General features: G+C 44.7%; 1 protein-coding gene across 3 annotated transcripts in view; it reads left to right on the top strand.

The window, feature by feature from the left end:
* The window catches only part of Blo (bloated), a 193214-nt gene that overhangs the window by 51112 nt on the left and 114834 nt on the right, over nucleotides 1-27268 (top strand). For all 3 annotated transcript variants that reach the window (XM_076892705.1, XM_076892704.1, XM_076892703.1), the window contains one exon: nucleotides 16743-20254. In XM_076892705.1, the coding sequence (XP_076748820.1) occupies nucleotides 16743-20254 (3512 nt within the window). The remainder of the gene's footprint in view (nucleotides 1-16742; nucleotides 20255-27268) is intronic.

The raw sequence follows: 27268 nt of genomic DNA, 5'->3' as shown, positions 1-27268 counted from the left end.
CTTCCTTATGCCTTCTTCACACTTATCATTTCGCCGGATCGCTTCATAAAATCGAGCACCGTACAGCTTTGTAGCAATTTCCATAATTTGAAACGTGATCGTGTGCGCGCCACTCGAGCCAAGTATCCCCCACTTTTTAACAGCTGTTTAATCTTTGTTTATCGCAAGTGCGCGTAATTTTCTTCGCGCGCGTCGCTACGCGGACGATGATAAAACTCCGCTCTTGAAGACGCGACGGTCGTGGATGGTAGGTATAGGTGGTAGCTGTCGTGGTAAAAATTTCAGTTTCATTACGATTCGCTCGGTTCAGGATAGATATGGATCCTCTCCCTTCCATAGTTCTGTAGAGTCCTTAAAATATCGTGATAGTCCGTGATAGAAGAACAATGTTCGAGCTTCACGATTTTCCAACTTCGATATTTAAGATAATCGATGTCGAGTTAACACCGTAGAAATAAACGAATAAACTGTCAACTCTTTTATCGTCAGTTGTATTCAGTATGGTGTAGAGGAAAGAGGAAGTCATTAACCAAGAACAACGTTGCAAGGGAACGAAACTTTCTTTTCCATAAGATCGATGCATTTAAATTTTCATTTCATCACAAGAACCAGACAGATTGAAAAAAAAGAAACACTGGATACCCTCGCTCTTATATGGAGAAATGTTTCTAACACACCTGACATCACGAGTTCGCCGAATATTTCTCGACAACCGCGCCTTGATCGTCATCGAACCACGCCACCCAACACCGCCATTACCTCAGCGCATTGTCCTTAATTCCGTTCTCCACTCTCTCTCAGTGACTTTTGTTCTATCTGCCCGTAATTTCGTACGCCCCCCTACCCTCGTGCCACCCTGTATCCCCTCTGATCCGCTTAGATCGGCATCCTCGAGTTGCGTGCCAAGGGGTCTTAAGGTAGACCGCGATCAGCTGAAACGAGGAAGTGGCGAGCCTCGAATGGACCGGTATCGTTCGAAGCGGAGAACGTGGAGGTCGCGCGCGAGCATCGTTGCGCTCGTGCTCGTTCGAGGAATCGCAGGCGATGGAAAAAGGAAAGGATCGAATACGTGCGAGCCGGTGAAACACACCGGGGGGGAGTGCGAACGAGGCGAATTATAGGGTTGAATGGTGTTACATAACACTTCTTTTAGAAGCTGTAGATAGCGTAATGAATGGAGGTGTTGCTGCGCCGATGTTGTCTCATCAACCACTCGGTGTTCCGATTTATTTTATCGCGTGGACAAACGTGCGAGAACTTCACTTTGTATTCGTAACGTTAACTTCTTTTTATCGTAGCTCCTCTTTAAAGATATAGCGTCACGTATAATCGAGAATGTGTTCACGATTCTCACGATCATCGAATCACTTTTATCGCTGCGAGTATTTTCGGAAAATAACAAGAAAATTGATCGTTTCCCATTTCACTATTTTAAGTCAGGAAGTTAACGAAGAATATTCGCGCAAACGATTTTGGAATTCCAATTCTGCCGCACCATTGTGCTCCGTTTTATTATCCCGAAAAGATAGTTCCATGGCTGACGAAAGAATGGTCGGTTGCGCAAGCAGGCAGGCAGGCAGGCGATTTCGACTGGCCGCGGTTAATCGAGGAGGAAAGCTCGTTGCGATTTAGCAGCGCAGAACCCGTTTCGCGAAACCGAGAGCCGGGCCACTCGTAAAAGAACCGGACCTCACCGATCGCGGTGCGCGCCGGTGGCTTTTCATTTGGATCGCGTTTCGAAGTTGCGTTACCGCTCGATTTATCATCGGCCTCCCGCTGTCTATGCCCTCGTTACGATTTATCGCGCGGCCATTGTACTCAGCCTAACGAAAACGCGCGTACCGATGCACGATTTATGGTTGCATAATCGCCATTTCGGCGATGATTTATTAAGCGGGGCCAAATCTGGTTACCGTCCATCGCGTGCTCGCCAACGCGAACTTAGGTGAGAAGATTCTCGAGCAACGCGTTCGCGCGCCAATTCGTCCAATAATAATCGCGTCGATTCGAGATATCGAAGGAAGTCACGTGCTCAACCTGCTGGCCAGTCACGCTCGCGCACATTGCCACTATGCCAAATTATGACATAATAAAGACACACGCTGCGTGCGTTAATAAAGTTGAATTTCAAGGCTAGTCGCGCGATTTTGGTTTACGAGGTCGGGAATACAGGCTGTTTCCCTGCAAACTTTGCTAGTCTGATTTATCGCCTGGAAGAAAACCAATGCGCTCTGTACGTGTCGTGTAATGAATCTCTCGTTATTGAAATGCAGTTAATGGGGCGCGGGTATTTTTACGGGCTTCTAAGAGTTACTCGACGCAGGCAAGTTAACGGAATTTCGTCACAATTTTCTTAAATGCAATCATTCCTTTTAGTTCTTGGTTAGTATTTGGAGAATAATATTTATTAATATAAAAAAAATATATACAAAATTTACATGAAACTCTACGTGGCACACGATATATTTCGTATTTTTTAATATTTTGTATCAGAAAAAGGAACAAGAAGTTTTCACAGTTCACGTTAACTCTTTAAGGCACGGAACTTTGGAAAATAGAAAGATCCAGGTTACAAAGAAATCTTATTTTCTTTAAATTGAACGAAGTTGGTTTCTTTCTATTAATGAAAGAATAAAATAATATAAAATCAACCTTTGTGCGAGTAGAAAAAATGTTCCACCATACATGTTTACGTATCAAAAAGGTGGGACATTGTCAATACCACTTTGCCTCAAAGAATTGACTTGTAAACTGTTACTTTAATTGGATCGATTCATGATAATCGTCTGGGTTAATCGATACTGAAACAAATACGCCTTCGAGCTTTTTTCATAGACGGTCAGTGTCTACGGCGAATGGAACGTCGAACATTTTTTCCAGCTGTTCGACAATTATCGTTATTGGTCATTATTGGTTCGAGTGTGGTGCGTGCAAGAATGCGTTCGTGCGTTATTTCTCGCGTGTCGAACTTTACGAACTCGCAAGGACGACGTTTAATCGTTCGGGTTTGTACTTTTAAACGCCAGTACGTATTTTGCTCGACAACTGAAATCGAGCCAGCGAGGCTGGCATCCGTAATTGCGTTACGCGATGGAGAAGATCGTCAGCCCCTTCGCTGCGGCAGAATTTAGTATATAAACTGTCTCTGGAGAACCATCTAAAAAACATAATTTTCGTTCTGCATAAATTATGCAATCAGAACCAAAAGTTTGTACGACTTTTATAATCGATTTTGTTTCACACGATCGATCATAGTTGGTTTTTCAATCTTGGCAACTTAAACTTACGCAGAGTGTTGAATGGAATTGGAATTTTAGTTTAGATTATTTTTGACTATAACTTTAGATTTAGTTTAATAATCACGAGAAAAGGAAGACGCAGTCCTTTGGTCGAGGAGCTGAAAGAAAGAGTGAACAGTCGAATAATTTATTTATCCCACATTTACATCTCACTTGCATTAAGCAAAACAAGAGAAATTTATTACTTAGAAAATATGAATCTTTCTACTCCAGTTCACCAAACCTTTTTTCACCCTCTAGCAAGTAGATCACCCTCGACCATAGAAGTCATCAGCTTCCTCTTTTCTCATCCTACACATCATTTTCTTCTTATTTATTCGCACATATATATCTGAGAAAATTTAACAAAAGAAACCTAAGACAATGAAAATACTAATACTGGGTAACCAAAGTGAGGTGCGCGTCGAATGGCGCCAGTGGCAGTGAAAGGGTCAACGAGACATTCAGCAGGGAAAGACACCGTTTACGATTGTGCTGGACACCTTCTCCACTCGTGGTCCGCGAGGAACGTTTAGGGTCTGTTCGGATATGCGAACGATCCCACTGGTGAAAAGCCGCGAGGGACGTATAAAATAGCTGGAATGCACTCGGTAAGGGTGATCGTGGCCGGACGCGGCATACGTCTTGATTAAACCGGATAGATATTGCTATAAAAGTTCCGGGGAATCATCGGTGTTATCGTCTTGCAACCTGTTGCATTCCAATCTGTCAGTTTAAAGGAACATCTTTATTGCGATATAAATTGCGCACTGTTTCCTCGGTTCGTACGGTATTTTCGTTTTTATTCTCGTTAGGGGAGGGAGGGTAAAACTTCATTTTTGTGCTCAGAACGACGAAACTTGGTTTCGTAGCATCTGGTCTAAGATTAATGAAAATGTTTAAATTTAGGGTCTAATGTACTTTCATAATTTTAAATAACGAATCTAGATAAATCTTCAACGTGTGTGTAACTCACATAAATCTGTGAAAGACGTGTACTTTAAATTTGTATTATTGGCTCACATGAAACAATTGCGAAAAGCAACCAATTAATGAAATATTAGCTACAAAATAAAAACCCTCTTGAAAAAAAGAGAAGCTCTAGAATTAATTACCAGTGAAATTAACATCAATATATCAGTACCAGTACCAGTAGAATTAATATCGATCCACAGGATACAGACTGTCTCGACAACTCTAGCCTCTCGTACGTGTCTCTGTTAACGAAAATACGATCCGTACATGTGGCAGCCCAAAAAAAAAAAGAATCGACTTAACATCGACGACACACCTCTAAACGAACTCTTCTTCTCGCGTGCCATAAAATGGTTAACGATACCGCAGCGTTAAAAGAGGCCACCCTCCACTCCGTAAGCGCATTACGAACACCGTTAAGCGTAATGAGAGTTTCTATCCGTTTTCGTGTAGCCAGGCGCGCATCGTTATTATAATAGAACGTACAGCGTGGCCCGTTCGGCTCGCAATTTATATTCATACTTATCGTAACAGTTATCGATCGAATCTGATCGGGGGAGGTTAAATTCATACGTGACCGGGACCCTCTTGGGTAACGATCAGATAACCGCTCGATATTAATTTATGCCCGCGATCGTTCGCCGTGAAATTACCGTTGGCTCGGTTCGCGCGATGATCCGTATACACGTTCGAGCGTTCCGCGGCGTTTTACAGCCCTCGAAGCAGTGGGTCAGCACCGCTGCGCGATCTTTGACCCGCCACGGCAAGACGCCACTTGCACTTCCGGCAATTCCTCCCCACCGCCGCGGTCCCCACCGCCGCGAGGCCCCTTTCGTTGCGTTCGGGCCCCGCGAACACCGGCACCTGCTCTCTCGGGTCCCGCGCACCAAACGCTCGAACAGACGTCGCAGTCAAATTGCAAGCTCGGTTTAATCGAGCTTCAGTGGCTCGCGCGGATGCCTCGTCGCTTGGCCCAGCGATCTTAAGCGGACTTCCGCGCACCAAACGTTCCAACAGACGTCGCAGTCAAATTGCAAGCTCGGTTAATCGAGCTGCAGTGGCTCGCGCGGATGCCTCGTCGCTTGGCCCAGCGATCTTAAGCGGACTTTTTTTCGTCTTCTGTTGATTTCAACACTTTCACGCACATTTTTCACTTTACGATCGCCAGATCAGAGATACATTTCTCTTTTTTCGATCGTTTATGACTGTACGAATGAAATCGGGTGCAAGTCGTATGTTTCGAAGTGAAAATTATCACATTTTGTCCGAAAAAACTTTCGACGGCTCTAATCGTCATCTGCTCACCTTGTCATTTTTCTATTCTCGAAGCAAACGACGGCTATAATCGTCGTGCCGATTATACGACATTTGCTCTATTAATTCATTGTATTTACTTAATTCGTGAAAAAATGCAGAATAAATGGTTCGTCTTCACAGAATCATCTTTCGACTGTTATAGCAGTCATTTGTCTCTGAATACTCAAATGTTCCGAAGCGAAAAAGAAACAACTAATACGCTGTCTGGCATGCTATCTCACTTTTTTTCTAGATGTGTTACCCAATAATTTAACAAGTGTATGTGTTAGTACAGTTCTTTTTTTATTGATTAAAATATGCAATGACGACTATAACCGTCATTTACGTCAAAGTGTTAATTCGTGTCCTCTTCGAGGATATTCTATTCTTATGCTATGAGAAATACATTTGCAATTTTTTGATACGTTTGAAAAATGGTATAGTAGAATGCGTCCTTCAGCATTTGCTGCGTTTCTCTACCTCGAACTAAGTTTGAGATGTAATTCGTCTTAATTACTCGACTCACCTACCGAGATATAACATCTATTGTCTATGTACTATGTATTGAAGCAGTGATTGATTGTACTCTCTCGTTTGGTCAGTAGTGGACTTCAAGTTTGGTTAGAAGTGTTAGATAATTGTTGGTGTCTTCAAATGTAATTTATTATCGACATACCACACTTATAAATAATGGTAGGATATATAAGATCAGTGAGAGTGGGTGTCATTCTATTCTCATGTTTATAAAATACTTATTTTGAATCAAAGAATTGACTTTCTTCATACACTGTTAATATTAGGTTGTAACATATGAAATGTCCGATTTTTCAGATTAAATTTAAATGAACACAGCTTCTTTAATGATCAATATTTTTAATCAAACTAACAGCTATTGGATTCCACAGACTTTTTTCAATTAGGATACCATCGATGAAACGTACGATCGTTGACTGCATCATTATCAAATGCAGCGTTGATGTTTCAACCAGCAACTGCTGCATTCTTGCCAGTCGTACAAGAAAATTACGTGAAAGTCACGTTGATTCATGTCGGAAAATGAAACGTAAATCTGTGAGATTAGATGAGCTGTTAAAACAGAATTTAATACGTTCTGTGTCGAACCAATTTCTGGACATTTTCCATTCAAGTCGCACGAGGCGTACACACTTCAAACTTTATAATTAAATAGTTTTTCTTCTGGCATATACTTTACAATTTTTACTATAACAATAACAAGTATAATTATCAAGAAAAGGGTGTAGAATTAAAGATGCACAATTTAATAAAGCGATACATTTAAATTTCGTTAAGTTTACGTTACAAGTCTGCTTGCATTCTTTTTGCAACGAGAATTTTAATTACTTGAACGGAACATTCAGCATGGAACGCATATGCTAGTACTGATGAACTACTGATGTAGTACCAATAAACCAAAATCTGACATTTCATACATCACAACCTGACAACTTCGTAGCGACGTTCTTGCAGCCCAAGAATATCTATCAGCCATTTTGTCACCAGAAAAGCACATAGTTCCAAGTAATTGTTCTCGAATGTCGTCGAAGCTCGTGAAAAAAGCGACAGTTCACAGAGAGAGCCACTTGGGACCGTCGAAGGATTCGTGAGAACGTCGAATTCTTAAAATCTGGCTCGTATGATCGGCTAGGAACCGACGCGTCGCGGCGTCTTAACCGATCCGCGGCTTTATTACTCGGAAACAACGTGCATAGGTGCGCGCGTGCACGGCGCCGTGCCATCTGGCACTCGCGGCTCATAATTACGCGTGTATTAAACGCAGTTTCGGTGCCCGTTGGGCGATTATAATCCTATCACGAGGGGATCGCAATTCTTCTTCTTAAGGGACGTTAAGCGTAATTAGATAAATTCCACGTCTACAGTTTACCACATTCCACTCGCGGATACTACGGGGGGAAATTTATAACGAGAATGAATCTCCCGGTAACTGCCTTTTGTTATTTTGTACGGTTTGTCTGAGGCAGTGGTTTCTCCAACCTTTGTGCTATGACGTTACTATGACATCAAGAAAAGTTCTTCCTTCGCGTCTCCATGTCTTTCGTTTTTTAAACAATAATTCAGACCCGTTTTGAACAATAAAAATTGGAAACTGCAATTAAAAAATTGTAGACTATGTAGTTAGAAAAATGTTGGCTTCTTCGCTGGCAATAGTCCGCGCCTCTCAGATTAGAAATTGCTGATCTGAAAAGTATTCATCGACACTTTGAAATGGAATGATTTTTTTCAAACTGGAGCCAAGGATCTGACATTTTTTTTAGAGAAGTCAGGGTTAGTACATTAGGTGATATGCGAAACGAATTTTTGGGAATATTCTTATTGGTTAAGGAAGATTTACGACTTGTTAATTGTCGTTTATGTTAGTTGAGAATCGAAATAAGCAATGGCATCGAAAGGGTTAAGAATCTTTAGATTTATTAGTTGTAGATCGAAAATCGTTTTTTTTTATTATTTTCAATCGTATGTGACTCATAACGACCTCGACTGACTCTAATTAAATTTTCAACATGTGTAATCAATAAAAAACACATATTTTACATATAAATTATTGATTCAGACAAACAATCGTAATCACAAAATTCCTTTCACACACTATTTAAATAGTAATTTAATCCATTCGACTATTTAAAAAGAATTTTAAGCGATATAATCCAATTTGAAAAGATTGATTCTATTCTGAACAGTGAATCAGTATTTTCGAACCTTACGATACGAATGAGACGAACACAATGTTCGAAGATTCATAATCACGGGAGATTGATAAACGATCGTAACAACATCCAATTAGCAACAATCGAGAGGCGTTTCGCGGCCTGCATAAAACGCGATCGACGCCGCGTCGCGTTTCAAATTTAAAGGACGCGATAATCGACGATGTCGCGGTAATTAAATTTGCCCCCGCGTCAGGAAACGCTCGCATACTAATTAGCGTGATCGCGCAATATCGGACGCTGGTTTAACGTACACACTGGCAATTTAAATGCGGATATCACGGCGTTTAGTCGTCTATAGAGGCACTTTCGATTTGTCACGCAAGCCTGATGGCGTTTACGCGCGTCCTTGCCGCGCGTGCGTGCACTCCGCCGGCGAACAATAAATAATGCCAGACATTACGCGAGCTCTACGATTGCGTAATCGTTACGAGACGAACGGCACGTTCTGGTACCAACATGTGTTTTTACAGTCACTGGGGAACCTATAATGGATAATTATCCGTTTCGTTATTTAATCGTTCGAGTATGGCGGTTCGTTTTTAGCGGCACGATAGAGTTGTGCAATCATTTTTTTCATTAACACGACTATAGAGAGTGACATCTCAGTTGCAACGAGTTTCTGTTCAAATTTTATTTCATTGCGTTTTACATTTGCTAAAATATTCTGCCAACTTTGGAATAACGTGTCGACTTTTTATGTAATCATTACGTGATCCACGCGGTGGTAAATTATACTTTATAATTTCTGTCAATCATACTTATTTCCAATTGTGCGAATTAATTAACATAAAAAGGATAGAGTAAATTCATATTCTCATGATATTTGGGATATTTAAAATAAAACGCGTTTATTGACATTAAACAGCGTTAAAGGTAGGAGCGGACTACGTTCAACCTCTTTTGAATACTTAAGCAGAACTCGTTCAAAGATCGCGTAATTAGGAGGGACACGCGGGGAAAAACTGTTGTTCATGCCTCCACCGCGAAGGCCACCCTGCAAGTGGTAATCACGGCTGCGCACGATCAACTTTGTAGCCGTATTAATTCCCGCCTAGTATACGTGCACCGCATGCTAATACGTACGTGGACACCTTGGCCTACCCTTTTATCTAGTATGTAATGAAGTCGTAAAAACTGTAGGAAGCAGAGACGGTGTCCTTCAGCCTTAAGCACTAGAAACCCGTACACGGGCATGGAGAACATTCTTCAGAACGTGACGACTTCTGTGACATCAATTGTAACCGGTGGAACATTTCGCGTCTACTCGAGCAACATTTCTCATCGCATTCTTCACGACGGATACCTTCATTAGGAACAGCTGATATTTGTTTATGTAATTTTTGTACACGCAAACAAGTAACGTTTACTTTTATGGGTTTAACGCGCTACGAAGAGAACGAGATGGAAAGCAACGAATGTCGATAAGAATATTCAACCATTTTAAGTTCTTCGTTGTGGCAAATCGAAAACGTTCGCGATTCTATTTTTTAAAGTCGCGATGAACGTCGATTTCTCCAGTTTTCAACGGTGTATCCAGTGTCACTTCGTCCGCCACGTTCCACGGTTCTTACACACCGCGATTATTTAACCCCGATCTGGCCGTACCACTTTTTACGCGGCCCGACCGATGAGAAGAAGGCGGAGTGTGTGGCAAAGCCAGCTGGAATGTTGATTGTTTTCAAGGTTTTTTCAGAGATATCGGTCGCGCTTAATAAGATGTAGACCGTAAAGGAATTCTGGTATCTCTGCGCCGCTGTTAAATTAATCCTGGCTGCATCGGGGTTCGACGATCCCGTTCGAGCTGATTTCACTTTCGCCCTTCGTCCATTGTCATCGTCGCGATTCCGATCGGCTCGCTGTTAATCCGCCAAACGGTGATACGCAATGCGTATTACAGGCACAATCTCGTCTTTTGTTCGTTTAATCGGTATTTAATCGTGGTTCGAATCGTTTCACTCGAACAGTATAAAAATTGCTTCCGTTTCATTGAAATCGTACATCAGACACATAGAAATGCATTGCTTCAGTAGAATTACGTCTATGTGCAAGAGAAGAGAGGAAGAGAGAAGGAAGAAGTTTCGTTCTGGGCCTGCTAGTGAATTCACTAGTAAAGTTACCAAAATGGTGAGACGCGAGGATGTTAGAGACAGTAGAAATTTTATTATACGCAAACGGAGGCAACAATGAATGCCTGCAAGAAACGATGTTACGAATATTGGAGGATCGCCAGCTTCTACGTTAGAGACAGTAGAAATTTTATTACAAGCAAACGGAGGCGAAAATGAATGCGAATGTCTGAAAATTAATAGCAAACACTGGAGGACCGTCAGCTTCTACTTGAAATCTCACCACACCTCCAACACGCTGTCCATCAAACCTATCCTCGCCCAATTCCACGTTAGAATTCGCCATTGCTCGCTCGCGGGCGATTGCCAAATCGCCTCGATCCCGCGACCAATTAAAATAACAGAAAAAGGAAATGGTATCGCGAGACTCTCGGATCGGTTTCTCTCGTCCCTATTAGCCGACGAGGGAACGCGCGTTCGCCGCCTAACCGTGGCTCTTCGAGTCCCAATGAGAACCGCGCTCGAGACGGATTCGTTCGTTGGTTCGTTCGTTTGACAAAGATTTCCCACGCGAGAGCACGCGTAACGACGATATCCGTGGAAATGGTTGCGGCTCGCGGCATTCTAATGGCGAAGCGTGGCACACGGCCCCGGTTTAGTAGGCGAACAGGAACGACGGTGGTCCCAAGCGGCGACCTGGTTCCCGGGGTCCCCGTCGATGACCCCGCGGAGATGCTCCCCGATCGGTGCCCGCGTGGCACCCGACAATCGCGCCATAAATCCGTCGACGACCTCCTCCGCGGCTGGCGAAGATGGCTCCTTCGAAGCGTCGCGGGACGTCCTTCTAATTACGGGTTAATTCGCGGTTGCGCGTAGTCGCACGGGCTGAATCGGTTGGGTACAGTTACGTGCGTCCTGTGCGTACTTCCGTTTAAACGGGATGCTAATCAATGGGAGGGGGACGTTTTCTTTTAAGGTCAGACCAGAGCGTCAGCTCTTCGCGTGGGTTTGATTAAGTTCGCGTGACAGCAGTGCTCTTTACGCGTGTGAGAAAAATTCTCGTTACTTGCTTGCGTACACGCGAATCATTAGGGTTTTGAGTAATTTAATTAACTTGCATTTCACTTGATTTGATCATGGTATTTAAATGTTTATCGTAGATTAAATATTTGTACGATTGTATTAGTGAGATAGATTCATACATTTGGAGTTATAAATATTCGCACCCTTGTTGCCTATAAAATTTTTTAGAATTTAGTGGTGTATAACCGTGGATATACTTTGCGTTTAATTATCGCGCTAAATTTATATTAATCTAGCGTTCTCTCGCGAAGAAACAGGACGCGAAAATAAACTTTCTAAATCACATCATCCGAAAAGTCGCGATTCTCGCTACGAAATTGCCTCGAATCAATACGAAAGCCTTTCGCCACGAGTGTGTCTCAAACGAGGCCTTCGAAACTCCCATTTCCTGTTCCTCTGCGACAAGACACTGGCGTTCTACAAAATCGAACTAATTTTACGTACATAAATCCCGAATTACCTAATCCAAATACGCAAATATTATACGTATTCTCACAAAACTCGAGTTCAAGTCAAAGACTAATCCAGTTGAAGCCACAAGAGCTCATTTCGTCAACCAGGAAGTAGCAGGTGGTTCGCTTAAACTTGACTGGATCTAAAACGCGAAGTTATCGCATCACTCTCGAACGTGCCTCAGCGTTCTAGCCGTCCGTGCAGTGCCATTATTTCCTTTCGTTTAGCTGTTCAAATATCACAGCATTGTCCGCGATGGATTCGCACTCGCTCGACTCTGCTCGAAACGCTCTCGAGCGGCCGTGTTCCCTGAACTTTAACATCCCCTGGTTGGTGAAAAATCGCAAGGTTGGCCCGCGGCTAAACGCACAGCAGAGGTACAGTTGGCCACGGGAATTGTTCGATCACCCGACACGTTCAGCGAGCCTCGTAAAAACGGCCCTCGTCGTCGGTACGTCAATTAACTTCCAGCGGGGAACGTGCACGGAGTTATGGCCGTGGAAGGTACACGATCACGGAAAGGTCACTGGTACATGATATTTGTTAAGTGCATCGAATGATTGCCCTTAGATGCACGTTTTATGCGAACACGTAATACGAACTGAAGATTAAATTAGACGCGGACTACCTTTCGTTGAAACGGTTTCACGGGATCTTTACTACTTGCGTGCCTTACCTCTGTTCTCTCTCTCTCTCTCTCTCTCTCTCTTTTCCTCTCGCGTGTATCGCGGAATGTTCGAAACGATTTTATGGATCGCACGTACGCAGATAATACTTTCCGTGTGAACTTAGCGCGTACTGATATTATTAAAATACGAATTAGAATATTAATTTTATTGGAATTTTAATTAATAGCTCATATAGTTATATTTATGTAGCTTATCGTTACAGTGAAGAAAAAATTATGATATTTTAGAGAACCAATCTTGTCTAAAGAAATCTAAAACTATTTCCAGGGAACTGCCACTTGTTGTAAATAATTTAAAAACTCCAAAAGGTTGTAATTTTGTAAACGATATATCGTGAGCGATAAAAAAATTGTTAAACGTGTTCGCCTAGTTGAATTTGAAAAATTAGTATTTAGTATTCCATATTTATAATTGACTGTGTCAGCACGATTAAGAGGACTGGTCTGTTATTCAATAGACGGCGAAGTCTATTACACTCGATCATCCACGTTCGTACGTTTCACCGGCGATTTTTATTCGTGCCAAATACGTTCGACAGATTAATTACGACCGCTATGAAAAACTCGTAACAGTAATTACAGAAAGCAGGTCGGTCGTGCACGACTAATACGATTCCGATTGAGCTTCGGCGAGAGCTTTCACCGTGAAATGAACTATAAACTATCCGCGGAATCGTTCCTGAATGAAACTTCAATGGTACGTTGGAATTGTTCGGTAAAATTCAATCTACGAATTATTTGAGACTAACTCGATTCAATTCAGAACCAAAAATGTAACCTCTAATTTTCTTAAATCACTCGAAAATTGTCGCTGTCGATAACCGTGATATCTTTAATATTTAATAATTGGTATTAATTGAGATTGACGAAAAGAACTTTCGAAAGTCTCAATTTCTATGGAATAAAATTGTTTCATTTTAAATTGAAATTAGAAATGTCACGTTGCAAGTTTTGGGAAACATAATTCATTTTTTTAGAATCGCAAATTGCAAATGTCAGGTTGCAAGTTTTAGGAAATATAATTCATTCTTTACAATCGCAAATTGCAAATGTCACATTGCAATTTTTAGGGACAGAACTCGTCTCCTTTTTAAGATCGCAAAATTTGCAATTACGAGGTTGCATCTTTTAAGGGGATATAACTGTTTCTTTTTGGGACCGCAAAATTGCAAATAACACGTCTCGTTCAGAGCATAGACTCATTGAAACGACAATTAGAGCTTGGTTCGACCGATTCCTCGAGTTCTGGCGGCGAACGGTGCCCGCTGGAGCCGCAGGTTCGCAGGCTCGCGTCGAAAAGGTCAAATTGCGTATTACATTCGTATACGAGTACCGGTTGAATTTTAAATTGGCCCACGATTTCCATTAACCCTCGTAAAAATGACCGATAGCGAAAGTTGGGCGTTGTAATCCGCTGATTCGAAGCTGACGCGTTTTTCTGCCGACTGTGACTCACCGTTCGATCGAAGATGGACGAAAAGGAAGAAAGCGAGCGAGAGAAAGTTCGAAACTTTGCAAATTGTTACATAATATATTAGAAGAACATAATATTTGTTTCTTAACATCCTAACGCGTGAGATTTTTCAGTTTTTTCGAAGCTGTTTAAAGTTATAGAAAGAACAACGGGCAAAATGTCCGACATCTTTAGTATCACTTAAATTCGTGTGTACTCTTCTTTATCTCACTTGTCACCTCATTCACATGTTTAATTTGCAAGTACTTCCTAACAGAATTATCAATGGATAACTTTATTAAGAAGTACTGTGTACTTTGTCCATGATGTATGAAGAAGCAGTAGTCAAACTTGAAGCGATGGTTATACAATACATTTATTATTTATAGGAAATACTTGAAGATCAAAATTATTATCCATACCTCTTATAATTAATATTTCACGATCTAGCAATTAATTTCAATTACACCTCGAAAGCAACGTCACCAATATTTTCAAACTCCTATAAAAAAAAAATAGAAATTAAAGAATATTAAGTTTGCAAGTAAGCAAGCAAATAAATATATTTTACAGTATATTTAGAAAATATACCTATAAAATATTGCAAGAACACCACAAAAAAAGCCTGTATCCATGAAACAGTTATCCAGATAAAAAAGGGGTCTGGCAAAGTGATTTCACTTTTCATGAACGAGACTGACCATCGAGAGTCACCTTCGAACAAATATCGAACAGAATTTCCAGCCACGAAATTAGTAAAAAAAAAGAAACCATCGTTTCCTGTTGCTACTAAATTCTGCTCGCACGATGAGGGCACCCACAAGCTCTCCTTCCCTTATTTTCTCCCTCTCGTTCATACTCCACTTGCTATCCTCGTAATAGCAAATAACACCTGATTACGAACCAGGTGATTAATTATTAACGATTAACACGGTCTGCTTAACGCGGATCGCTAATTTACAAATCCAATAGTGTGGCTGGCTGGTCGCGGAATAATTCATTATCCGCGATGGAATTCGACGATGCGATTTCTGAGTACTAATGGACGTCGTTTTAGGACGGTCGTCCTCGACCAATTAAAATTCTGCGCTCCACGAGTCCTTCGTTAAGCTGACGGTGATCGTGAAATCCTTTGCATCCTGAACTTGCCTTTTACCAATCGTAGAAAGACGAGTTTCGATCGCGCGCCTTCATTTTATTTCGAATGATTTGCGAGCGAGTGTCTCGTATTTTAACGCGCTGTTAACATGTTTGTCGATCTGCAATTAACGATCACGATATATTTGCGAATAAATCTGTACATCACAATCTTAATTCAATTAAATTGCAATACTTTTCTTATAAAACTTTTGTCTCACGAGTCTCGACAAATACGCGTGAGATAAGTCTCAGAAACGATGGAGAAAGTATTACGACAATGTTCGATCGAATGCGTGGAACTCTGCTTCGACTTTCGCTTTCATCCGCGCCTCTGCTTTCATCGTTTGCAGCGAGAAAAACTTAATTACGCATTTACACGTGTATCAATTATGAACTCTCGGCTAGAAATCCGTAGCGTATATCCTGGTAGGCTTTTAATAGATCGATTATGTCAGATCGAACGAATGATAATTAGTTCGTTTGATCGCCGGCGCGACGATAATCGCGCGGCAATTAGGATGATGCACAGTCGGAAATTACTGGCGCGTCTCTGTAAAAACGTTAGCTAATGCTTAAACGATTTACCGCCAAGATTAATACCGGAGGGAATTAACAGAGGAGATCTATAGGGGAACGCATTAGTTTTCTCGGTGTTGCTTAAGCCTTAATCTGTTATTCGCCGCTTTTAATAATCCGCGCGTGAAACTTTCCTCTTAACGTCATAATGCAGGGAGGATTTAAAGCTCGACTGGCACGAGTCGCGATAGTTTAACGGCTCGATATTAACGATTTAACGAGATTGGCAGGAAGCTCTCGTTGTTACGCGGAAGAATTAAAAATCAATTACCTCAAGCGCGCGCGACGTCCAGGCTGACTATTGCCAATGGAATTCTGTACTCCTGTTCTTAGATTCCTGGAAGCATTCGTATAGTACTGTGGAAAAATTCGAAAAATTCAATTTAAGAAGAAGTTCTTACTTTTAAGATGAACAGTACATAAGAAGAGTATATATCATATTATTTGAATAGAAATTTAATTGATTGCATTTAAATTTAATATATCGCACGCAATTGTCCTTCAAGTCCGTTGTAACAGATTCGATATTGAACAAATCTTCTTCAAATCGATCACAGATGATTGATTTATCAGAATAAACATTCCATATTAGACGAAAATACGAAGTAAAAATAAGAAAACGAAACTTGAAGCAAAAATAGCATTAATCAAACGTCGTACGTCCTAAATTTAAATGATTGCATTTAAATTTAATATATCGCACACGATTGTCCTTCGAGTCCGTTGTAATAGATTCGATATTGAACAAATCTTCTTCAAATCAATCACAGATGATTGATTTATCAGAATAAATATCCCATATCAGACGAAAATACGAAGTAAAAATAAGAAAACGAAGCTTGAAGCAGAAATGGCATTAATCGAACGTCCTACTTGCAATGGTTGCCTCAGCACAACTAACCTAACCCGTGCTAGTCGCCACCTCCGTTACGCCGTTCGATTAATTGACGTCGAATTAAAAGACGGTCGTTGGTCGAATTGTTGCAGGACGTGGAGCACCCCGCGTGACCGCGGCTCTCGCAGGAGATGGCGAAGGCAGGTTGATCGCGACCCCGGTCCACAAGGAGAGCATCGCGTCGAGGAGCAAGGAGGATCTAGCGCAGGAGGCGGCGCTGGTTCTTCAGCAGGCGGGCAGCCTTCACTGCGTCGCCCACGACAACAGACGACTGCCAGGCCGGTTCAGCACACTGCCAGCGCGCCGCAACAAGAAGAGGCCGGAACTGCCGCTCGATGTGAGACGCAGGAGCGAGGAGATCGGCGCCACAAGCACCGCGGAGCTCGTCGACGCACCGAGAGTGAAGAAGAAGGCACTGGAGAGGAGCGCGAGCGATGCGAGCGCGAAGAAGCTGAGGGGCTCGTTGGCGAGGTTCTTCTCACCGAAATTAGAGCGAAAACGGAAGCCAGTCGGTCGTAGCGCGAGCGACGCGGCCAGCGCGTCGCGGTCCCACCGGAAACGTAGCGGCAGCGAGAGCGAGGGCTCGCATCTGAGCAGTAGCCGAGCGAAGAAGCAACTGTCGCCTATAATCGAGGCGTCGCCGCACGTCGATCAACAGCCGTTCCACTTTGGTCGAGTCGAGAGCAGACCAGAGCCGAAGAAGTCGAAACAGGAGGGCACAGATGCCAATAACAAAGTGACAGCGGAGACGGAAACGGTGACCGGTAGCGAGAGGATCGGCAGCGAGACGGAAGCGAGTATCGGAAAGCCACCGATATCGCCTAGGAGAGAGGGCAAGGGAGTCGTGAGACGCATACCCATCGAGCTAGAAGGCGACAAGAAGAGCAAAGGGGAGGAAGAGAGGAAAGAGGCGAGCGCGACAGCTCGGACCCCTTCACCGGTAAAGGACACCGGTCTCGACGAGGTAGACAAGGTCGGTACTAGTAGCATGCTGCACAGCAGCCGATACGATCTCCAGCAACGTACAGGCGAGGAGTCGACGATACACAAGATGATTCACCGATTGTCGAGCGATCGTTCGCCGCCGCCGCAGCTGACCAGGACGATGGTGTCGCCAGGGCCTGGATTCGGGCACAACAACAACAGGCCGTTCTCGTACACGCGACCGAACGAGTCCTGCAGCCCGCCACCGCCGCAGCCGAGCGTGATCTACGCGCAAGTGCAGACGGAGAAGAAGAAGGCGCAGAGGAGCCACTCGGACAGCGACGAGGGGCTGGGCCTCGAGAGGAAGGACTCGTCCCGCGAGAACAGCCCCGCGGAGAAGGAGTACCGCAGGACGGATTACTCTTACAGCGATCTGAGGCGCAACAACGAGATCAACGTGTTCAAGTCGCGATACGAGGAGGAGAGGAAGAACGAGGCTGGCCACTTTGCCAGCCACTACGCCGGGACGCAGGACTACGCCTCGAGGAACGCGGACGCGAAACGGCGCCACGAGTTCGACGATATCGACAGACGCGTGTACGACAAGCCGGAGAAGTACACGTCGACGGTGTTCGTGGACACGTCCGGCAGAGGCAGAGCGGACGGGACCGACGCCAGACAGAGGGACAGCAACGAGTTCGCTGGCAGACAGACGCAGGCTGGTATATCGAACAAGACGTCGGAGTTGAGCGCGAGACGCGATCTGCTCGAGAGCAGGATCAAGTCGCGGCTGCTGGACGACGCGATGTTCGCCGCGAAGAACAGCGCGAACGTGCCAGTGAAGAAGTCCGAGCACGAGATCATCGACAAGCCGATCGTCCCGTCGCCAGTGACGCCGAACCGCGTCGCCTCGCCGAAACGGTACACGGACACGTACATCACGGAAACGCGCACCAACAGCAACGGCGAGAAGTATATATTCGAGAAGGAGATACACGAGGACAACGGCAAGGTGTACGGTTACGAGAAGAAAATCACCAACAAAATCCCGTCGGACGGTTACATCGAGGCGAAGCCGAAGGACGGCTACACGGTCGAGACCAGAACGGACAAGTACGGGGACAAGTACATCGTCGAGACGCGGACGCACGAGGGTTACGCGGACGACTTCAAGCCGTTCCTCAGCGACAGGAGCAGAACCAGTCCTGACGAGCGTTACCAAGCGCCCAGGGGCTCCAGCAGCCCCTACAAAACGTCCAGCTTCCACCCCGTCGAGCAGAACACCGTCACTCGCCACTTCCGCGCTGAGCCCAGGGACGCGAACATCCTCGCGTCGCCTATAATCGCCAAGAAACTGAACGAGCGGAAGTTCTCCAAGAGCGACGATTTTCTGGACAGAGACGTTCGACCTGTAGCGCGAGACGTGTACCTACCGAAGAAGAAGAACTTCGAGTCGATCCGCGGGATGAGCAAGTCCACGCAGCGTTTGGACGAGGTGGGCGAGAACGCGCGGGTCCGCGCGCTCAGGAGCGAGTACACGACCAGGTCGCACGAGAACTTGACCAGTCACGCGGACTACGTGAACGCCAGGGACGTTCGTCGACCGCTTCTCGAGAGTCCAACGATGAACGGTCGTAAGGAGAGGTCGCCGTTCAACAAAAGACACCTGGACAGCCTTCGAGAGGGACCGAACGACGACTACGACACGGATATATCTCAATTGACGAGCAGCCAGCTCGAGTCCAAGTTCTACAAAGAGACACGCACCACTCAACGTTACACCAGCAGCAAACACCCCGTCCACGACGACTACGATAGTTCTCCGCCGAGGATACGCACCGATCGCGGTGGTTACAACTCGAGCAGGTACGACTCGGACACCACCGCCAGAGACTCGATCCGTTGCGAGACTCGATACGACGAGACCTCGCGAACCCTGCGCAAGGAGCACAGGAAGCTGGACGAGGACCCGAAGAAACCGTTGCGGAGGTCCCGTAACAGGTTGGATTATTTCGACGATTCCGACGCGAGGGAGAGCCCACGCGTGAAGACGACGGTCGGACGGCTGGAACCGTTCGACGAGAGCCCGACCAGGCCACCCAGGGCCTACCACGACGCTGGCAAGTCCAGGCACGCCAGGCAGGAGACCAGACTGCACACCGAGCGCAGACACCGCGAGACACGACTCAGCGACTCCGATCGCAAGGACCGTCTGGCCGATTCCGGGATCGAGAACGACTACAGACGCGACTCGCAGGAGGTCGATCGGAGGGAGCAGGTCGAGTCCGAGGACGAGGGCGTCGTTACGAGGCAGTTCATCAAGCACGAGAGAAGGCACACCGATCGCAACATGATACTGACGCCGTCCGAGCAGCGGAAGTACGACAAGTATTCGAACGACACGGCCAAGTCGCCGGCGGTGACCGCGAAACCGCCGTCAGGCGCTGACAAGAAGTACGAGAAGAAGGCGGCGAAGAAGAGCGGCACGATGAGCAAGGTGAAGCAGCTGTTCAGCAAGAAGGAGAAGAAGGCGAAGGAGGAGAAAAACAAGAAGAACGCGAGGAGCACGAGCAGCGGTGCGCTCACCGACGACGAGGTGACGATCAGGTACAGGGAGTACCGTGGCGATCACCTGAGGAGCGCCAAGAGCGCGCGGGACTTGGGCAGCGACATCAATCAGGTAGGAATCTTTTTCTTTGCTACGCTCGCCGGAATTTAAGTCTTTCGCCATTTCGTGGAACGGTTCTTCGTACGAGAATGGATAGTTGGATTTGGTTTTTTTTTTCGTTTTGCTTTGGTCGCGAAGCTTGGATTTTTTTATTCAGAAATCGTGAGATTTTTATTGAAAATTGAACGTCTCGGTTTGTTTAGTATATATCGAGTAGGCGAAGTGCTGCTGGTTTTGCGGTGTGAAATAAAAACTTTACAGCTGGTACGGTTCATTTAATGTAGATTATCTAGAAATTTTAATAGTGTTTGTCGAGAAACATCTTGCATTTGTCACTAAATTCAATTTTAGATTGATTGTAAATTTGGATCGGAAGATCTTCAATCCTTCGACTTACATTATTTAAGATTCCTCGAGATCGTTAGACCTCTATCCTATTCCGCATCGTACTTCGATCGAAGCAATTAAGAAAACGGAAACATCTCGTCTCGCTGATAACGAACTACATCCACGTATCGGTTGTACCTACTTAATCCTTCAACCAACAAATATCCGAGGCTTCTCGACTAATTATTTATCCGACGAAACCTATAAAATCCGAAATCCGAAACGTCCGCAGAACTTCCTCGTTGCTTGGTCCGAGGCTTAAATAAATGAAATCTTAATTACCAATTCGAAGGGAGTAATCCGCGGATAAAGTATAATGCGCGCGGGATCTACATAGTAGCCGATGAAGCTATCTTTACGTTCGGTTCTAAACGACGGAAAATGACCGTCCATAGGCAAAGATAGATAGCTCGAGACAGTCGTATAAAGTCTGGCTTTATAAGGTTCTTTTACAGCCGTGATCTCTGCGCTTATCCGATCGCCGTGGATCACCGCGAACGGTTCCCCGCGATCGTTCGAGACGCGACTTCCGCAATAACACGCGGAACGACCGCGACGGCCACAGCTCGTATCTTCGCCACGAGTCGCATTTTTACGGCGTCGACCGTTTAAACGTTGGCTAAATTCTTTCATTCGACGGCACGTCCTCGCGCGGTTAATTAACAAAGTTTGTAAAGCGTTATCGGCACGTGTCCACCGCGGTGTTTTCCCAGATTTCTTGCGGATAGGTATTCGTACATAGATTCGAGTGTCTAAGGACGATACCAGGATGACCGCGGTGGTACGAATGGTAAAAGCGCCTTCAAGATATCTTGATAATAACGTCGCCTGATAGGACTATCATTTCTTCGTATATTTCGCTGTCATACACGGAGAGGCTAGCACTTGCGTTTTTAATTAACTCGCGATAATAACAGTGTCAACTTTTATTTTACAAATCAACGAATCGTTCAATTTACTAAAAAAAAAAAACACTAAGCTTCAGATTGAAAAGTGTGAAAGAAACTCTTTAAATATTTTACACGTAAAATAGTAGCTGCTTTTACTAAAGTAAGAGGTCCGAGTAGCTTAACTAAAAACAGTAGACACTCGAATAAGTAATTAACGAATATCAGCAACCAAGCGTCTGCAAAATCTGCCATTCTTCCTCGTGCAAGTCTTACAGGAGACTTCGAAACGCCAGGCATTCACAACTCACCGCCACCGACATCGCAGAATAATCCTTAATCATCCGCGACGCGTCTATAAATTACAAGACAATTCCATTCGGGCGGCGCGATTCAATTCGCGCGTTGCAAGCTCGCGAGACGTTCCCCGACGGCGGCGTCGCGTCGTCGCCGCTGGAGAACGCCCGGGCACAAAGCCGTTGTTCCGCGTAAACGCGAGGCCCTTAGAAACCGGAAGCACCCGATAATTGGGATCTCGTACCGTTCCCGAGGCGCACGCTTGCGTCACGCCTAACTGTACACCGTACGGTGGAGGGTATCCGCGCTGGTGGATGCTATTCACCGTGATCGCGCTCCGCCCACGCGAACCTGGAGAACGCGGAGAACGTTTTTCGGAGCCAAGCGCGTCGATGCGAACACCGCCGCGTTTTCGTCGCTTCCTCGTACGGCTCGTCGAGCTGGTCGTCAACTAGACTGTTTATGGGACCAACCGTGGTGCTCTGTTTATGCGAGCCAGTCAAATTTCCTCGTATACCTGGCTAGTTCAATGGAGTCCACTTATCCCCCTCGCTACTTGTGGCTGTTGACTTCGCGTTTAGATAAGTGGATTTTATTGAATTTATGCACGATGCATTTCGTTACGCCGCGTTTCGCGGTATGTTTCATGCGTTTGCGTGAACCAGGTGGTTTTTGTGATAGTTTCTTATCGAATTATTATGAACGGTTTGAAATGAACATTTATTTGGAGGTTGGTTAAAATTTGTTTTGTTCTTTGTAATGGTTGATAGAGAAATTGAAATAGCGTGGCTTTTGAGAGGATTGATTTGAAAAATGTTGTATCTCGAGAGTGAGACGCTTATGCAATACCAGAAATGTTCCGTTTCGATACGCCCACGTACGCAAGTAGGTTCGATGCATCGATAAGTGGAATATGTACGCTGTAGTCAGCCTTCCTTTCTTCGATGTGTCGAAACCGCGGTGCGTCAGTTACGATGAACAGTTAACGCGTCTAGAAATATTTAAATAACAGCGTGAAAAATTCCACACCAAAGGTGTTACAGTCGAATCTGAAACCTGCCGGCCGTATTCTCGTCTGCGCTGCTTATCCAACGAATTTCGTCAAATTGGACAGCGTCGAGCGGTTGTTCCGCGATATAGAAGCTATTGGTCATTAGGTCAGCGCGTCGATAGCGAAACACTCGAGCGTATACGGTACGAGAGCTGTTAATTACGTGTTACGCGTAGTACCAACCTGTTCTCGAGCACGTTGCGTCACGAGATCGCCTCGAAGACTATATTAGAAACGTGCCACGCGGCGTTCTACTCGGTCATATTCGATCAACGCCGCCGCCATATTGAAACGCGTGAATGATATTTCCAACGTCGCGTGTATAATTACTTTTGCCAATCTATCTACGACCTCCAACGAGGTGGCCATTCGAGAAAATCTTATTGCAAGTGCGTGACCTAATTTACCTTTGTATCACGCAATCATTGATTCGTGATTGTTCGTTCGAACGAGAATTTATTCCTTTTCTTGGCTATTCAAGTTTTGTTTGAAATATATGTGTATGTAGAGTGTAGCAACTCGTAACATTTAACCGTGCCTGATGTTTAAATGACAATTATTTATGCTGTCATGCGTCATACGATGACGTTGTGCTTACATGGCAAGACATCGACGTAACACTTGTATTACTCGGTAAATCCATTAATAATGGAACGTCCGCAAATATCAACTGAACGACGTTGAAATCAATAGAACCTATAGCCACCTGCAGCATCTTACGTATTACGTTGTTCCCATTATATTCATATCGTATCTAAGTACATTTTAGCAATAGAACTTCGATCATTGCATTAATCAAATTCTTGGAGCGATTAAATAATTCCATTTTTAATTGGAAAGGCGTCTCATCTTTCATATGAAATAATTGGATGTTATTAATATTGAAATGCAATAAAGACGCAGCAATTTTCTTCGTTTTACTTTCGTTCACAGTTTCAGTTATTTAATTGTCGTAAACATCTCGATGAAAACTCTTGAGGAATTCAAATTACAGTATAGAGCAATTCACAGAACCTCGTACTAGTCTTCACAGTCTCGAATTGAATTACAAAGACCCACAACTGTCGAGTTCTCCAATTTTCAAGCCTCTCAAGCTTCCAAATTCTCACATTCTCAAGTCCTCAGCTTCCTGAATTCCACAGATTTCACAGCTTCCAACTTAATTGCCTTCACGATTAGCATCCTCGACACGACGATACGAAAGTGTCGTTTGCAATCTGTCGCGCGAGCAAACTGACGATGAAGTCGTGCAACGAAAGGTGGAAGCCCGTTCTCGCTTAGACAGACCGTAGAGTTCTCCAATTATGAAGCTGCTTAAGCTTCCAAATTCTCACATTCTCAAGTCCTCAGCTTCCTGAATTCCACAGATTTCACAGCTTCCAACTTAATTACCTTCACGATTACCATCCTCGACACGACGATACGAAAGTGTCGTTTGCAATCTGTCGCGCGAGCAAACTGACGATGAAGTCGTGCAACGAAAGGTGGAAGCCCGTTCTCGCTTAGACAGACCGTAACGGAGCTTCCTCGCGAAGAATAACGATGGAAACGATCATCGACGCGCTTAAAAGTCCGGTTGCGTTCTCTCGAAAAGTGTGCCCGCGCCAGAGATTTATCGGACGTAACATTTAACCCATATGATAAATAATTCTCCGTTTACGACCGCGCGGCGAACATCCGTCTTCCAGATGGAAGTTTGTCCTTCTCGTTGCGCCGCGATCCTCTCCCGTTAGTCGAGGACGAAGGTTCATCAAGGTCGTACGCTTCGACGCATGGGTGAGATGGATCGCTGCGAGTTGACGGCTGTGCTCGCTCCTTTTGCGAGAGAATTAAGCTGCGAGGTAATCGTGTGCTTCCTCTCTCTGCGTGCACTTCGAGTCGAAATTGTTATCAGCCTTGCGCGACATCTCTTTTTGTATCGAATCATGCATTGATAATTCTTCTCTATCCTGCTATCTTTAATTTACGAGCTTCGAAATGACCATTTTCATACGAGTGATCATAAAATATTCAATTTATAGAGAACAGAGAAGAATTTGAAATAGATTTCGATTGGATTCATCGATCATTAGGATGGCTAATAGCATCCCTTGGAAGGCCTCCGAGCGTTCGCGCAATCGGCAGCGCACAGCCTCGTCGATCGAATTATCGAATTAATCAGAGGTGTCAATTCTCGTGCGGTGCGCCGCCACGGCTTCAGGTACCGTCCACTCGACTCGACTCGCCGTCCACGAATCGTGTCTTCGCTTAATATTTCGCAAACCAGGATACCCGCCGTCGATATATCATTCGCGATTAAAAAGATTAACGAGCAAAGCGTAAGGGGACTCGCGCGCGAGCCGAGGTCGGCGGAAAAAAGCGTGTCTGGAAGGCAACAATAGCAAAGACTGGTGAAAGACTCCGGTAAAATCCATTTGCATGGTCCCACGGTGGAAACGGGACGCTTGCGAAACGGCTCACCGTGGAAGGTTCCGTGATCGGAACAGGTGGTTCGTTCTACGTCGAATCGCGGCGTTGCGCCTGAATTTCCTGCGTACCCCGCGATTAATGATCTTGTTTCTCGCGTCGACCAGCCAAGCCCACCTCGCCATTTTTTTATCACCCACGTTTCACCTTCGCGCGTAATGCGTTTTTCATGTCCGACGAAATCGAAACCTGGAGGCCTTGCGCTCGCGACGTTCGTTTCATCGCGCAACGGTTAATTACGCTCGTCGTGGTTCCACGAGATTTCATCGAGATTTCATCGAGATTCAGGAATTGTTTCGTTCGAGAAGATCCGTTTCCTGATGACGATGGCTGGGAGCTCTCTGCCGCTCCAGTGTCGTCGATAACAGGCGACAGAGGCTGTTCGTTCCTTGGAACGAAGCCAGCTCGTACGGGCTGCTTGGCTATAAACCGAATTTAACTTTATGAGGAAATTAACAACCGGATTGCGAGATCGAGCACGGCATCTTATTAATCGAGAATTTCTTCTTGCGCGTGGTTCTACCGCGTTTTATGTTTTTGCTTGGCGAGCGGACAGCCGTACTGGGTAATTGCGGTGTTTTGGATTAGGAATGGTGCGCGTATTTTTGTTACCCCGCTTTCTAAGTCTCGAGCCTCTCCGCCTGAGATTCGATGGGATTGATAAACGTGAGTTACTCGATCGTATAATGTTAAACGGGGAATAACCGATTCGACTTCGTGGGTAGCTTTGATCGCTTCCACTGATTATTCCGAGTTACGCAAAAGGATACAGTTTCGAATTCAATTCCTGAATTTCTGCGTCCCTTGTCTTGTTATAGGAGAATCTTGATTATTAGATGGTTTGGAGGCGAAGGATATTGGTAAATTTTTTTGATAACTTTCTTATAATTATTTGGTGTTTTGGTCCTTTAATTTTTTTGCGCCATTTTTGGGTTCTTCAATTCTTAAGTCCTCCAATTGTGTTACAGAAAACTGCAGCTGCTGAGTTCTGAAATTTTTTAGAGCTCAAGCTTCTAAATTTTGCTATTTTCAAGTCCCACCACTTTTCAAATTTCTTATTTCTACATTGAATTCTCGAGCTTTTAACTTCTTCACTTTTAGAATCCTAGATATCTGAAACTTTTTCAAACTTCAAACCCTTCACTTCCCAGATTTCTTATTTCTACATCGAACGGTCAATCTTTCAGCTTCTTCACTCTAGAATCCCAAATTTCTGAAATTTCAAGATCACCACCGCTCCAACTCCTAATTTCTAAAATTTAAAAACTTCGAACCCTCCACTTCTCAAATTTCTTATTTCTACATCAAACACTCAATCTTTCAACTTCTTCACTGTAGAATTCCAGATTCCTAAAATTTCAAGATCATCACTGCTCCAATTCCTAACGTCTAAAATTTAAAAACTACAAACCCTCCGCTTCTCAAATTTCTTATTTCTACATCAAACACTGAATCTCTTCAACTTCTCCACTGTAGAATCCCAAATTTCTGAAATTTCACGATCACCACTGCTGCAACCCAAAAAAGTCCTCGTGATACCTTGAACCTGAGTAGGTGTTTATAAACCTTACACGCGACGAATCGACGGAACGACGCGGCTAGCGGTAAAATCGAGCACGGAGGAACACAGTACGGCATCGATGGGATCGCTCGTTAACATCCATGGGGTACCCACGCGGTCGGAGAAGCTTGGTCGGCAATAATATCTCGGCCGATCCACGCCCAGGTGCGAAACGCTCGCGCACGCAGCCATGTTACGCGCGTCCGTTCGTCGCAGAGCGGACGGGGGTGTTCCTCGTAGCGTTCGAACGCGCGTAAACGAGAGACGAAGAGGAAAGGTGGACGCGGCGAAGAAGGGCCCATTAACTCCCTCGTAACTGGGCAGGTGAGGCGAGACGTCCCGTGGCTCGCCTCGCTTTACCGCGCTAATTAACAATA

This window comes from Xylocopa sonorina, chromosome 3, assembly GCF_050948175.1.
Source record: "Xylocopa sonorina isolate GNS202 chromosome 3, iyXylSono1_principal, whole genome shotgun sequence".
Lineage (NCBI taxonomy): Eukaryota > Metazoa > Arthropoda > Insecta > Hymenoptera > Apidae > Xylocopa > Xylocopa sonorina.
Note: the sequence above shows the minus strand (reverse complement) of the source record. Positions and strands in the feature narration are given on the sequence as shown.